At 42.1% G+C, this 16,136-nt stretch overlaps 4 protein-coding genes across 4 annotated transcripts; 1 reads left to right on the plus strand and 3 right to left on the minus strand.

Moving 5' to 3' along the window:
• Positions 1–3,707: 3,707 nt before the first annotated feature.
• Positions 3,708–3,953, minus strand: ISF_09766 (Piso0_000007-like protein; the record flags this gene model as incomplete). The annotated part of the gene is made up of 1 exon (XM_018853367.1): positions 3,708–3,953. One exon carries the CDS (start codon positions 3,951–3,953, stop codon positions 3,708–3,710), a length of 246 nt encoding a protein of 81 aa, XP_018699442.1.
• Positions 3,954–4,998: 1,045 nt separating this feature from the next.
• On the minus strand, positions 4,999–7,058 carry ISF_09767 (FAD-binding 8; the record flags this gene model as incomplete). Its single annotated transcript, XM_018853368.1, has 3 exons — positions 4,999–6,095; positions 6,207–6,365; positions 6,581–7,058. The coding sequence occupies 3 exons, from the start codon at positions 7,056–7,058 to the stop codon at positions 4,999–5,001; spliced, it is 1,734 nt and encodes a 577-aa protein (XP_018699443.1).
• A 6,855-nt stretch (positions 7,059–13,913) lies between these two features.
• ISF_09768 (hypothetical protein) lies at positions 13,914–14,174 on the plus strand (the record flags this gene model as incomplete). Its single annotated transcript, XM_018853369.1, has 1 exon — positions 13,914–14,174. The coding sequence occupies one exon, from the start codon at positions 13,914–13,916 to the stop codon at positions 14,172–14,174; it is 261 nt and encodes an 86-aa protein (XP_018699444.1).
• A 1,352-nt stretch (positions 14,175–15,526) lies between these two features.
• On the minus strand, positions 15,527–15,828 carry ISF_09769 (argininosuccinate lyase; the record flags this gene model as incomplete). The annotated part of the gene is made up of 2 exons (XM_018853370.1): positions 15,527–15,724; positions 15,778–15,828. 2 exons carry the CDS (start codon positions 15,826–15,828, stop codon positions 15,527–15,529), a joined length of 249 nt encoding a protein of 82 aa, XP_018699445.1.
• Positions 15,829–16,136: the final 308 nt, after the last annotated feature.

Here is a 16,136-nt window from a genome sequence, read left to right on the forward strand (position 1 = left end):
GGGGGGGGGGTAAACTAAATAAAATATATTAACTAAACTAATTAGACTAAAAAGTACTAACTAGATAAAAGCTACTAATAATAGTTAAAACTAATTAAGAATTATTATACTAAAAAGAAAGATAATAAAGAAAATAAAGAAACTTTAATAAACTATAATACTAATAATACACTTTTATTAACTAAGGTTAGTACTATTTAAAAACTACTATCCTTATAAAAGATAATAGATTATTAGAAGAAAGTAAGTGAATAAAACTTAATAGATAGAATTAAATAAATAAAACTTAATAGATAGAACTTTATTAACTAAGTATAATACTAAGAATACTCTCTTTTAAATAAAAGAATAAAAATAAAATAAAAGTAGTTAATTAAAAAGTAAATAAACTAACTATATAGAGTATACTAGGAGAGTCTTTTCTAGTATAGTATAAAAAAGGTATTAAGTAGTAATTATTTATAAAGCTCTATATAGAATAGTTAGAGTATAATAAAGAAAAAGTTTTATTATTCTATATATATTAAATCTAAAAGTATTTAAAAATAGTTACTTAAAAGTTAAGTATATAAGTAGTTAGTATAGACTATTTAATATTTATATTAAATATAGTTATTATTATACTATACTATTATTATAGTTTTTACATCCTTATATAAAAATATACTTTATTTATTCTAGTATATAAGGACTATAAAATACTAGAAAATAAAGTAAAGACTTATTTTTATAGTCTTAAGAACCTAGTACTACTCCTTTAGGTCTTATATTAAAAATAACATCTCTTAGCACTAATCGGCCTATTAATAGCGCTGAATGATACGCCTCACACTACGTAATCTATACTAAGTATCTTTCTATTCTAGAAAGAAATCAATAAGTAGCGCGGGCGAGCGATATACGTGTTGAAGCCATCGATAGATTCGACGAAGCGGACCGGGCCGACCATTCCTCAATGCAGCGAAAGAGGCCCTAAGCAGAACTAGAGACACAGCACTGCATGATATACTAGCTGAAGCGACCATAAACAACATCAGAAATTGGTTAGAAACTAAACAGTTAGTTAAGATAGTTAATAGGCTAAGTGTTAAAGTTCATTAAAGAGTTATTAATATAGTAGACGAGCTATAAGAGAAGATAATGTATCTTTATTCTTAGCTTAAGAGAGAATAAATTCGCCTTAAGGGTGCTAAAATAAGATTAGCTTAAATTATAGAGAATATTAAAAGCTATCTTAAAACACTAAGAGAAATAAATAGTTACTAAAATATAAACTATAAAGTAAACTTTAACTATTATATAGAATAGTGTGACTATATCTCTTAGCTATTATTCTAACTTTAATATACCTAATATTAATACTAGTACTAGTAAAGAGTGTTCACTTATATATATAGAAAATTGTATTAGTGAGGTCTAAAATGCCAGCAGTTTGGCCGTACAATGTACATAGTTGAGCCTTAATAATGCAAGTGTTTTGCTTCCTACACTCTCTTAGTGGCTCGACAGTCTGTTGACCTTAGGCAAGAGGAGCGTGAATGTAAGTAGAAAGGATTAAAAACGTAGAACGAAGATCTTAAAAGATTTAATATTTCTTTAAAGCGAATAAAAAACTAACACTAGATAACTCGTCTAACTATACACTAATAATCTATAGAAGTGAGAATTAAGTGTTGCTTATATCTTAAAGAAATAAACACTAATATGTTTAAGGTCACTCTAGTAAAGACTTTATATAATATAAGATAGGTAGGAACTATCTAATAATAAGTTAATATATAAAGCCTAGACAGCCCTACGCCCCTTAGTTAAGGAGTGAGGCTAATAACATAAGCGACTTAGTTTTTAAGGTACCTAGGTACCTAGGTAGGTATCTTATACTAGGACAGTAAGAATAATTCACTTCACTTTAAGCTCTACGATTATGTGAAGGGTCTCTATAGTCCGCTACGGTATAGTCCTGTGCACTTCTAAATGCGTACTTTGTAGAGCCTGCCGATACTCTGCCGCCGGTTTTCTAATACCCGATAAATTAACTAAGCTTGACTAAGGTGAGGGCTGGGTATATTCCGACGTAGGTCTTTCAGCTGTTCGTCGGTCACGCTGACTTTAGGCGAGCGCAGTAATCTCAGTAGACACTCTTCCTCGTACATAAGCACTACTATAGACAAAGCTTCTTATGAGATAGTGCTATTGAGCTATACCTCATCGCAGTTTAATAGCCACTCAACAGGATTCACTCTCCCTTTATATACGGCAATGACAAGAGCCGTCCGGCTACAGTGTAGCCATTAACACTTATCACTATATAGTTAACTCTCATCCGTCCTCGCTTGATCTCTCTCGTCCGTCTCGCTAGCGCATTCCATATCCTTAGCCGCCCAGCAAGGGTATTCTTCTTTTACACACGTGCCGTCGTTGTATAACAATTCTGCCATTTCCACACTACCACTCTCCGCTGCTATAGCAATCACGCCATATGATTTTCCAATCTGCGCCTTTGCTCGCTTTGTAAGATGAGCTTGGATATTTCCACATTGCCCGTTCGCGAAGCATGTTCAAGGGGCGTCATGTTCGTAAAGCCATCTCGGGTAAAAGTGACAACCGGCCGCCCCAATAAGAGGCGAGCCAGCTCTGTGTTGCCAGCATCAATTGCCTCTATCGAAAGCATACCTCCCCTTGGCCATCGGCAGGATTAACCCTCGGAATATCCTGAATTACAGACAGAAACTTCAGGCTAGCCCAAGATATTCCCAGTTCCCGCGACTATTGGACTGCGTGACGTAGCCATCAAAGCCGAAGTCGTCTTGTCGTTGCCTCTTTGCACCACCTCCTCCTCCTCCGACCAATCCTCATCGTAGTTCACGCAGACCTTCGCTTCGTTCCCGTTACGGGTTGGTCGCCGTCCTGTAGACGGGTCACCTGTGGACGGCGCAGACTGCAACGCATCTCCGGAGGAGGGCGTTATGGGGAGGCTCGGCCGTCCGCTAAGCGGAGTGCTGCCTCCGCTCGACGGAGCCACGGGGCTTATGGCCGAGCTGTTTCTATTAGTAGCGTTAAAAGATGATATAATGATATTTTAGGCGCTTAGCGGCCATGTTCTCGATACAGTACATGCCGTAGTGGTGAGCGAGCGCACTACAGTCAACCCGGGGTCGGATTTGCGCCTTTCGTCCGCGATAGAGTTTAAGATCCTCGAAGGGGACAAAGACCCGGATACGACGAATACCGTTGCCGGGACTCTACATCTTCTCCTATGCCTAGCACAGCCATCGCGCGCTGTCCTGGGTGGTATCGCTCGGGACCCCCAAAGGGTATAGATGGTATGCTGCTGCGGCACAATGTGGCTAGCTTGGACGCCAGGGCCGATGAGCTGCGGCACGCTTCAGGGCCGGCCTAGGGGAGTTTGGGCCAGAGTGCTTCGGCGGAGACTGGGAGCGCGCTTTCGCTTTGCGTTGAAGGGGCATTAGGTTAAGACGAGGGTCGGCGGGAGATTTATTGTAAGGGAGGAAGGCGGAGCGATGGCGACGGCGGGGTTATAGAGGCTGTAGACCCATTTGGCTGGGACCCTGTGAGCAGAGTGTAGCACAACAGGATTAAAAATAACGAACCTCACATATAGTCTTTAAACGAACCAGAGATGTTGTAAGGCTTGTAATACACAATGTGGTAGGTGACGGTTTGTTGGCAATAGTGAGGATAACGTTCTATCCGCCGGCGCGCATTAGAGCAGTAACCACGCTCGTCATGTTGACGGTGTGGTTGCCGGCGTCGTCATGGTCAACCCAGGTGCCGTTGCTGTTGCGTATTATCATATGGCCGTCTGGGGTGCCTTTGATGCCGTTATAGATATAGCAGCTGACACCGTCCAGTCCCATGCTGGCATAGTGTGCATGCGCGGCACCAGCGGTAAGCAGTACCACGGTGTCGGCGTTTCTCAATGGCATCATCATCGTCTCGGTGGGAGGGCACGAATGTGAAGTTGAGTTCAGGTAGGTGTTTAGAAAGATCGATATGAAGATGGACAATGTGACAGAAAGAGATCATGATAAGAAAAGTGGCGATCGATTTGTGTTGTGGTCGCTGTGTCTATAATATATACTGGAGGCTACAATAGTCGTAGGTGAAGTCACTAATAGTAATCGCGCCATTAGAAAGCAGCGGACGGGTTACCCATGGAACCTTTGCCTCCCCTACTCTTTTCTGCATTGTTTACTACCCCGCACCAGTACTTTTTGCACGGTTATATTGATACCTGCATATATTGTTCCACCGTGGATCGCAGATGTACTCTACGCCCGGGCGCTCTCAACGGATATTTTTCTCGACCTTGGCCGTCTTACCTGGCTTTGAACAATAATTACTATGCTTGCAGACCCAGCGCATATATATGCAGGGGTGGGGGTAATAGTCTAGCAATTCTAACTGGCTGTGTACAGGAACCATTTTCTCCTTCTCGTACATATAGGTGCTTTTTTTGGAGTATTGGTGTGGACGGTGGCGTCTCTGGCCAGGCACTGGAACACCAGACTGCCTAACTCAGGCCAATATTAGGACAGCCACCGGGTAAGTCGGCATGGTGGTGATGTATGCTGCCATGCCACGTTAAAACGACTTATACCCATTCATTCCATTTTGCTATAGATGTAGCTGAGTACAGCCTGCCTCTACCACGCATTTGCTAGGCCGTGTTTCCGACGACCCCGCCACAAATGCCCGCTGGAAGTGCCAATGGAACCCGGCCGCTAGGGCTGCCTAAACTTGCCATAGCACAGAGGCATGACTATATCCCAGAGAACACCCGTAGCGTCCACGACTCAAATTTTATTTTTCTGGCGTCTTCTCCTTGGTTTTATTTCCGCGATACGCGAGCCCCTTCGACCGCCTGGTGGCCATCTCAACCGCGAGATTTCCTACATAGAGATTCAACATCCTGCAAACCCCAAGAGTGAACCTCCAGGGTTGCGACTAGCCGCCCTCGGCACCTGGAAAATGCCTTTAAAAAGTTTCTACTATAAAATGATATTCAATACGGTTACCATCAGTTTGGCCCCGGTTCGTTAGCCGCCAGCATTTATCTGCCAGCAAGACGCCGACCTCTGACGCGCCGCAGTAAAAAACGCCTACATCGCGCTCTCGGTCATGCCCTCGCCCCATCTCCTCATCGCATATGCGTACCGGATCGAGCATATTTCTACTCGCAATCATGTTTCGCATGTCATCGTAGTGTTCGTCAAGGATCATGTTGAAATCTGGGCGTCCAAAGTATGTTGCGTTGAGTAAACCGGTAAGCGACGAGGCTGGATGTTGGTCGCTGCGACTTATTTCGAGAATCCAGCTAAAGACATAAGGAACAATGCATGTATAATTGGCTGTGATATGAGTGTTGATACGTATATCGAGCGGTGATTTTTGTTGCAGGTCGCGATGCTTTCGCTGGCTCATGGAGACGCGGTTGAGCAGGCCAGACAGCCACGACAAGTTGTGGCGGTCGCGGACATTCCAATGAAAATCGGTCCGCCGATGTCGGGCATCCTGATACGGGCTTTTGTGAGGTAATGGCAGCACTGTCTCGTGGGCATATTGGCAATTGCCCCCGCAGTCCAGCTGTTGGCGGTGCTGCCGTCGAATATGCAAGTCGTCCTTGCGCTGCAGATCGGCGAGAATTGCCGAGAACGGCGTGATGCCAACCCCGGCGCCAATGATGAGAGAGTACCGGAAATCACCAAAACGCTGCGCCGGCGCGCCAAAGGGCCCGTTGATTGCCACTTTGATGCTCGGGCCGAGATGGCGCAGCTGGGCAGTCCAATCGCCGCCCGTCTTTATATGAAGTGTAATCATCTTGTCGCGGCAAAACGCAATAGTAAACGGATGCCACTGTAAGAGACTGATGTCCGGCACCAACAACAAGATGTACTGGCCGGCAGTGTATTCCCATATACGGTAGTCCGGTAGTTCAGCGGTCACCTCTATAGTGTCGCTGGTTAAAACTTCTACTGATGCGTCGGCGAGGTAGAAGCCGAGGCTTATCCGAGATATTCTCTCAAACAACAACAGGAATGTCGGTAGAGCCAGTAGATAGCCAAAGATAGATACTTGGAGCAATTCAGCAGTGCCGTGTGCCATGATCAAGGCGAGAATCGGGTATAATAGAAGATGGCCGAGTTAGAATAGATTGTAGTGACGGCGACGGAAAGGCGGGATACTCAATATCGCGACAATATAGAAGAGGCTGAGCGCAGCAATGCCCTTGAATCCGGCTCTGGAACGGATGTAATCCATATAGTCGTGGCCAGGTATCTTTTGCGCAACGACTCGAGTGACTGCTTCTCCGTTGCTAGGATCACTGCCTTGGACAAACGTGCCTGTTAGGTGGCTAGCGGCATGTATGGTGGCGAGTAAGAGGCCCAAGGACGATATATAAATGTGAAACTTTCTCGATAGGCCCACACTCAGGACACGTGCAATCCAGGCTGATCTTCGCAGAATCGTAGCAAAGTATCTTGACATGCTCAACGTCATGAAGAAGAACGTTGGATACAGCGCTCCCGTGCATCCTTTGGCCACCACGAGGCCGTACCCAAAGGCGCAGAGGTGTACCGACGCGCACCGTATCTGACCGATTCCGCAACCGCAGACGCCACGATGGTCGCAACGACGAAGCCGAGGAACACAATCTCGTAGCCGTGGACGGCCCAGTAAGCGTAAGCCAGACGCAAGACGCCGCGGCGCTGCAAGTCACCATCTTGTCGTTTTTCCTGCTTCCGGACCTGCATCAGAGACGGGACCTTCCAGCTTCGTATTCGTTGGACAAGGTATTCAAGAGGGATGAGAGGCCCAGTTTCGCCCAGCAAGTCCCGGAATGCTTGTCGGCGCACGTGCGCGTCTTGGTCGTCGGCGAATGTCTTTTTGGATGGCATGGCGAGTTCGCTGTGCGTCTGTTCGAGGCACTGCTCCAGCTCGGAGCGATGGGCTTGGCCACCGACCGCGTTGTTGTCAAAACAGTCGACAAATTCTCTAATTTCGTCATCGCTGAGGTATGATGCGTGTTTCGACATCGTCGACCGAACCCCAAAGCTTGTCCAGCTTCGGTGGCTAGTGGGATAAAGATGCCATTTTTGAAAGCCGTTTTGTTACCTGCAGAAAGGAGAGAAACCATCGCGGTAGCTATACCCTTTCGATTCTTGGTGTGGCCTCCTTATATCAAAATCCTAACCACTGGTTACAACCTGCAGTAATAATCAAGACTCGAATTTTGTACGGGTAGCTTTAGGTTGCCGGGATCTACGTTTCCCGAGCCGGATGCTGCACGGGCCGAGACATTATGACGATTGCAAACATATTTAAGACAAGAATAAGCTTTGAATTAGACTTCACAAGTGATTAGCGTTTGCTTATATTAAACTTGTCTCTGTTTCTATTAGTTTTGTGAGCATCTTTATAGTGCTGACCCGACATTGTTAGGACCACATATAGTCGATCGAGAGCCCTCCATCACTAACGTCAGTCACCCACTTCCAGACCATACCCATATGTGGACTAGCTAACATTAAAACATAGTATTATAAAAAAGCTTTATAATAAATATAAATAAAATTAAGATTATAAATAAAATATATCACTTAATAGCCTAAAAGCTAGAGAATTAATCTATAGATAGCTTAATAACTAAATATATAATATTATTAGTTAATTATATATTAAGCTATTAGTGTGTATTTTTAATATCTATAACTTAAATAAATAATTTATTTAGGTTTATATTAACTATTTATTATTTTTTTAGCTTAAGGATCTTTATCTTAGCTTTAAGCTTCTAGATTTAGCTCTTAGTAATAGATATTTAGGCTTATTAGATATTAAATTACTTCTTAATTTTCTATTATATTAGCTAGATTATACACTTATTAGTTAAATACTTTATACTTTTAGAAAATAGATAATAAAAGTCTTCTTTTTTAGTAGGTATTTTATAGAGTAAAAGAGCTATATTAAGTGTGTTTTTTAGCCTTAAAGACATTATTTTTAGTATTATTTATAGTAGCTAAAGAAGTAGTTTACTTATTAATAGATAAATTATATAAACTAACTATAATCCTAATATTTATTAGCCTAAATGAATATTCTTTTCTATAATTCTAGTCTTTTTTATAATAGTATAATACTTAAGAAAAATTCTCTTTTTAACTAGTAAAGAATTACTATTATTAAGGCGTTTTTTAAACTCCTTTCTATAGCTTATTTTAATAGTACTAAAAATAGTTATATTAAGAGATTAAAGAATATAAGAACTATAAGCTAGTAAGAATAAAAGATAGATATTATAATAATAATATTTAAGTAAGAATTTATCTATATAGTAGCTACTATAGCTATTAATAATAAGAAGTCTTTATTTAAATACTCTTATTAGTTTTATCTTAAGGATAAAGATTATCTTAAGCTAATAAATAGTAATAGTATTATTTATCTAGCCTTTTAAAGTAGCCTAGAAATACTAGCTTTTAAATAGTATTAATTTATTTAGAAACTATTATTATTAAATATTCTTTCTATTAAAAAGAATAAGTAGATTTAGCTTCTTCTTTATAGTTAAGATACACTTAAAAATTATACTCTAAAAGTACTAACTAGACTATTTCTTTAGTATAATTCTCTTTTATAATAACCCTAGTACTAGGCTATTCTTTTAAAGCCCTATTATAAGCCCTATTTTATTTATATTATATTAATTCTAAAGGAGGATATTATTAATCTATTTAATAGTAAGAAGCTTAAAGAAATTCTAAATTATATAAGTTAAAGTACTATTTAGACACTAGAAATTAAAGTACTTACCTCTAAGTATTTTAACCTCTAAGTTACACTTTAAAAAGCCCTATAACTAGTTCTTTCTAATATTATAATTATTACTATTAAGATAGTAAAGACTTAAAGTAATCTTCTAAACCTACTTATAAGTAGGAGGGTTACTAAGATAATCTTAAATTAAGATCTAGGAAATAAAGTGTAATTCTTAAGTAGCTAGGAGCTATTATATTAACTTAAATACTTATTTCTATAGTACTATACTATTTAAATAATAATTAATAGTTCCCTAAGGTATAGACTAATAAACTATAGTCTTTTATATACTTATACTACTAATTATATCCTAGAGGGCGTTTTAAATATTACTTTTTATATATTAGCTTATAATAATATAGTAGGAAAAAAATAATATTAATACAATTTATTTTATACGAGAAATCATAGTTCTAGTAATAAAGGTTTATTATTAAAGTGGGGGAGGTTGGCTGGTCTAAATGTGGGTATGGTCCGGAAGTGGGTGACTGACGTTAAAGCTGGATGTGAGCAGGACTTGCGCTACGAGTACAGTTACTATTGGCACTTTTTATCTGTTCTCAGTGCTAAGCTCTGACCTACGAGTTATCCGCCGTGGCCTTTTCTTTATATGGCCGCCTTAGAGACTAACTTCGTTCACTGTAGGTTAGGCAAGACATCACCAACATCGACCCCGCCATTGGTACGCCCTAAATATTCAGCACAACTTCTTACCTATTTACTAAGCCACCTGGACAGCCTAACCAAGCAGCCACGCTGTTCGTTCTCTTCATGTTGTTATCGCGGGGTCAACCAAACATGGCCCTCTCACCCTTTGCTCTTGGCGCACTAGTCGCGAGCATAGCCGTTGCAGCATCTGCCCATGACGCGCACGCCTCTGATTATTCGTTGGAGACATCCCTAGCCAACAGCGTGCTGGCAGTCAACGGTATCGCGCCCACAACTCGGTCACACTGGATGAGGCGAGCAAACCAGGCGCTTGCGGACATCTTGGATAGCCCTTGTCCCTTCGCTGCGTTTGGAACAGCCATTGTGAAACATACCGGCGACGGCCTCGGAGACCTCATCTGCATCGGTGCCAATGCCAACGCAAATACCGGGAACCCGACACTGCACGGTAACCTTCTTTCCATTCTCCAGCCATTCTCTTCTTTTTTTTTTCTTCACATAGAGGGTCATGCTAGATTTTCGGCTTATACTGACTAACAGGGTCTTACAGGCGAAATCGCAGCCATCCAGAACTGTACCAGCATTCTCACAGACCCCCAAGGACCCTACAAGCTCACCGCAAGCGAATCACTGCTGGCATTCTCCCAGCTGTCTTTATACACAAACGCTGAGAGCTGTCCCATGTGTGCTTCGGCTATCCGATGGGCCAACTTTAAAGAGTACATCTACGGCACCTCCATCGATACGCTGATTGAGCAAGGCTGGGGCCAGATCCGAATCTCGTCGACGGAGGTGTTTCGTCAGTCAGTGGACGTAGGCCCGGCCACGAGACTGATGGGCGAAATCTTGACAAATGAGACGGATGTGTACTTTTTGTGGCAGTATAATTCGCAGCATAGATGCCCGCCGGGTTGTGTGAGACGTCATGGTTTGTGTAGGGCTCGCAATGGAAGTCGAGCTGTGTCCAACGATGTCGCGTGTCGGAACGCTACAAGGCCCAGTGATGTATTATTATAATCGGCAGCAATGAGTCTCCCCATTTGCTGTCTCGGACCGTATTCTTCTACCTGCATACACACCGTTCGCGAAATTGAGGTAGGTCGTCTGGAGAGCCTGTTGCATAGAAGCCTCCCTCGCCAAATCCTCCCCCAGCGCCGTGTACACAGCGTCGCGCTTCTCCTGCTCCCCGTAGAAATCGTCATACCTCCAGTGGCTGATTAGCCGCCAAATGTCGCGCTCTGCCTTAATTTCCTCGCGGTACTTTTCAATACTGGGCTCTCCTTCGACTTAGGGTTAGGAAAAGCACCCCTTACACGACTACAAGCCCCTACGTAAGCTTGGTACGTCGTGGCAAGGGACGTCGAGAGTCGGCTCGTATCGTTCCTTATTCATAGTTAATCGTGTACAGAACGCAGCTTTATCGTCACTTATCTAGTTTTTAAAACTCCACTACAGTAATCTTATCACTCCTATTGCATTCTACTATATTATAGACACTATATATATTGTTTATAAATATAAGGGTAAGAGTCTATCCTATCTTCATCCCTTACTAGCCTAAGATACTTATAGAATATTATTTTAAGTGTTTAAAATAAATTCTATACTAACTTAAATCTTTATTTTACTTCCTATAAGATTATATATATAATCTATTACTTTATCTACTCTAGAATAGTATTCTATATAAGAGATATATATATAATACTAGACGGCTAAACTAAACTAAGGCTATTCTCTATATAACTAGGTAGAAAACTCACTTAACTAAGGAATATATTATAGATACACTAAAGTACTATAGATAAAGGGTAGGGCGGCCTAAAGAAGTAACTATAGAGCGCTTATAGGAGTATAAGAATAAAAGAACTAATTATATAACTAGATTACTAGGGATTATAATAATTTAGTATTAATCTAGGATTATTAGGATTATAAAGTAAGCTAAGTAATCTAAATAATATAGTAAAGGATAGAATAAATATATAAAGAAAGGGATTTCTAATAGATAGTTAGATTAGATCTTTATTAATTAATCTAAGTAATAGTTTTACTATTAAGAGTAATTTTCTAATATAACTTATATTATAATAGTATTTATTTATACTCTATTATATACTTTAACTAACTTACTTCTTAAGAAATAGATTTACTATAGATTAGAGAAGAGCTACTATTATACTCTAGTAGTAGATAATTTAGTATTTCTCTATATAGTACTTAAAATATATAAACTATAACTATATAAATTTATAGATAATAATATTATAATTAAACTATTACTAAATATTAAGAATATAGTACTAGTAATAATAATTAATAAAATTATAGAATATTTTATAATATTTAAATATTTATTTATTTTATTAATAAATTTATTATTATAATATTTAAACTTATTAAGTATAAAATATTCTATTAAAGAATATTTAGCTACTTAAGCTTTTCTAGGATAAGAACTAGTTAAAGTTAAAATAAGTATAGTAATAATAAGGCAATTTAAAGCAATACAACAGCTAACATGCTGAACTAAACACAGCGACGTCCTCGAAAGCAATCGGCCAGATTACAGAACATTAGAAAACCCAATGACTCTACGGTGGAAGAGGAAGAAGGCGACGATAGGAAGCAGACGAATCTGCAAGGCGAAGTCCAGTTTCCAATCATGATGAACAATACAGCCTCCTAGCCACCACAGTCCAACGTAAGCTTCCTTTGTATTTACCCTTCCTGTTTCTGTACTAATCACCACTGTAGGACACCAAACCCCAGCCTGGCACCTTCTATATACGACATCTCCAGCTATAGAGAACAAGTTCCCTATTGCCTCAACAATCTCCAAGACTAGTACATGACTGGCTAAAGAGGATCATCCATTCTCAACTAGTATTACGAGGGCGAAATGGGAAGCTTTTGAAGAGATCGCCCTGAAACAACAACCCTCTCGAAGAAAAGCATGACGCAGCTCCTTTAAACCGGGTCTACTCACGTCACCTTTCGGGTGGCCTACTCCAGGTGGTTGGAGTCCCTGCTTCTAGACCCTACAGATCGTGCGAGAGGGGCAAGGGACGCTGGATGATGTGTGTTATCAGCTAAGACCATTCTTCGATCGACATTGCGAAGGGCGCATGTGCCAACTGCCTATACAGCACTGCGGGAGAATACTACTCATTCAGAGAGTTGTTACCTGAGGTCACAGCAGATACTAATAAAAATCCTGAACTGCAGCACCTTAAGGAGAAAGAGTTTCCTACGCACCTCGCAGCCAAGGATTCTATCAAACAAGCTCAACAACACAATGGATATCAAATCGTCCGAATTTCAAACAACCTACGACCAGCGAAACCTATGTTCTATAGGTTTTGTTGTTTTCGACGCGACGACCTCACTTCAGCTGGCGCTAAAATTAATAATCCCTGCTTTTGGACTATTCAGGTTGATTTCATTGATGGCTCCTGGGTGGTTCAACGACCAGACGGTATACACAATCATGATGCCATAGACTATACTACACCTTCGGCCCAATTTGAGATGCGACGTGTGCGAGCAAGACTTCAACTAGAATGAGAAGGATTCACACACCTGCCCAGGGCCTTTTAGCACATGCTATAAGTGCTATGTCCGCGTTCTAGAAGGCGAGCTGGCGGCACATCAGCTTCTATGCCCAGTGCTTCGCTGCAGTACTTACGGCAACAAAGTCAAAGACATGGAGCAGCATCGCAAGGATTGTCGCGGTCCACACGAGAAACTGAGGAAACAGTGCACGAAATGCAGGCAATACTTCGACAAGAATAAGATTGAAGAACATGTTGAGGCTTGCGAGTATTGGCTCTGCAGGCACTGCTCAACAGTATTGTTGGCTGCAGAAAGAGACGAGCATTCGAAGATCTGCCAGGAATTGCTGTGCGGTATTTGTTTGCAAAGAATGAAAGCCTCAGAGAGGTACGAGCACCTGCCGAATTGTCCAGTGTGGAGATGCACGCACTGCATCAAAAAGATTCCGCGGTCAGCTAACAATGAACATATCCAGTCTTGAGAGTTCTGGTCCTGCAGAGCGTGTCTTCTGGTTGTCTTGAAGACAGAGAGAGACGCTCACTTGCAGAAATGCGATCGGTGGTGCTGTGGACGCTGCTACATGAGCATGTTGAAGTCAGAGAGATCAGCATCTGCAGAACTGCGAGTACTGGAAATGCTCCCGATTTAGCAAGCTGTCACGGACTGTAAGGATTATAGTGGATTCTAGGGATATTCGGCCTTATCGGCTGCTATTACTTGATCTTTTTAAGGTCTCTATGTCCTAACGGTCTAACCAAGAAGCCGTCGTTACACAAGCACTATCTAACGTCGATGAGGGGTGGGCATAAGGTTGCATGCATTAAAGCACAGCTGATCATGGCGCGATGGCATGGGAATTGGGCGTTGAGAAGTTGCTTGGCCTTCTCGAAAAGGTCACCCCTGCTATTGCCCTAAGCAAAGCCGACGATGACGAGGTCAGCCCAAGTGGCATCGATGAGCTCTTGGACGACGACGAGGAGATTTGGGAGGATTTCTCAGTCGATGAACCTCTGGAGGACATCCTAGACGATAAATCTGCGGGGGATCTCTTAATGAGATTTGAGGAGAAGCATACATTGGATGATTCCGTGGACGATTCGATTTAAAGATGCCTTTCAGCTATAGACGAAGGCATCTTCACCTCGAATATCTCCCCTCATGTCCAGTTCGTCTACAGATGTTTTGTTCGAGTTTCTTGAAGCAGGTATCTTGTCGTGTTCTTTTCTTTGATCTGTCTAGCCTCTCAAAACATATCTCTTTCCACAGAATGAAGCGCAATTCGCGATGTCCATCCCAAATTCCCTTACTCCACCCTCATCAACCTGCACCAGTCCATCAGACCTCTAATCTAAGATAGCATGGAGTTCCTGAATCTGCTGCAACACAGCTGATCGACTAGTACCGCCCCTGGCCGATTTCGCCTCAACACTCGACTCATATTCGAATGCCTGTACAATGTCCGCCGTGAATCGAGAATCAATGGCTTGCAGTTGCTCCAGGGTTAGCTTATCCATCGGGGTTTCTGTATTTTCTGATAATGCAACAACGCGTCCAGAAATGTGATGAGCTTCCCTAAAAGGACATCCGTTTCGCACTAGCCACTCCGCGACATCAGTGGCAAGCATTGTCTTATCTAGGGCAGCCAACATCCGATCAGGCCGCACTATCATGGTGGCGATAACCCCGTTAGCGATGCCCAGACTATCCGAAACAGTTTGGACTGAATCTAGCATAGGTTCCCACCCCTCCTGAAGATCCTTGTTGTAGCAAGTTGGCAAGCCTTTCACGCTCTATCAAGTATCTGTTAGTGGCTGCTCTTGATCCGCTCCTGATCACTCATGAGCTGATATGTCTGTATTCGAACTCACCATCATCAGCCCAGCCATTTGACCGAAAGCACGGCCTGACTTGCCGCGCAAGAGTTCTAAACTGTCGGCATTCTTCTTATTCGGCATTAAACTGGACGTAGATTAGAGTCTTGTGGGATTGTCTGGGAGTCGCGATAGATGCAACGAACCTGCTGCCGGTACTATATAGATCTGCCAAACGACAAAACCCAAACTCAGCAGTAGAGTATAATATGAGATCTTCAGCCCACCTGCTGATATGGCTAGTAAATATCGAGTTCCAGGTCAGGAACTCGATGATAAAGTCACGGTCGCCTGAAGTGTTCATAGAGTTCAGAGTAATTCCGCTAAAACCAAGCTCTGCGGCTATTGCGTCTCGATCGATGCCGAACACGTTACCAGCTAATGCGCCACAACCAAGTGGACTAAGGTTGACCCTTTCAAAGACCTGGCGCAGTCGCTCGAGATCCTGCTTAAACGAAGCAGCATGTGACATTAGCCACTGACCCCAACGAACTGGCTGCGCGCGTTGTAAGTGGGTGTAGCCGGGCATGAGGTAGTCGCTAGGGATATTACTCAGCAAGAGGCTTTGTCTGGATGCAGTGCTAAACTTACATTTCAGCCTCAGCGCGTTTAGTGAGGACTTGAAGGAAAGCAACGAGTTGGCTGTCGATTTCACGGATGCGGTCACGTAGCCACATGCGCATATCACAGACGACCTGCTCGTTGCGGCTGCGACCTGTGTGCAGCTTGCCAGCGGTGTCCTTTCCAATAACCTCTCCTAATCGACGCTCATTTGCAGTATGAATCTAATTCATTGTGTTAGCCTTGGAGGGTTAAGTGGCATTAGCCAGAGTCTCACGTCTTCATCATTTGGCATAATAGCGAAGGTTCCTTGCTTCCATTCTTCCATGACTTTAAGCAGACCACACTCAATCATCTTAAATTCATCTTTAGTGATAATGCCAACCTTTGAGTTAGCCCTAGCGAAAGCAATCGATCCAAGAATATCCTCTCTATAGAGAGCCTTATCGTATCTAATAGAGGCATTATACTTGTGCATCAGTGGATCAATCCCACCTAGGCATCGCAAGGTTAGTATACTAGATCTGAAGCTTGTGTCTGGGGACAATTGAACCTGTAAACCTGCCACCCCAGAGCATATTGGTTGCCGGGGCGTCCGTCTGCTTTTCAGCCATGTTGGACTATTTGTTTTCGGCG

Source organism: Cordyceps fumosorosea (assembly GCF_001636725.1).
Source record: "Cordyceps fumosorosea ARSEF 2679 chromosome Unknown scaffold_70, whole genome shotgun sequence".
Taxonomy (NCBI): domain Eukaryota; kingdom Fungi; phylum Ascomycota; class Sordariomycetes; order Hypocreales; family Cordycipitaceae; genus Cordyceps; species Cordyceps fumosorosea.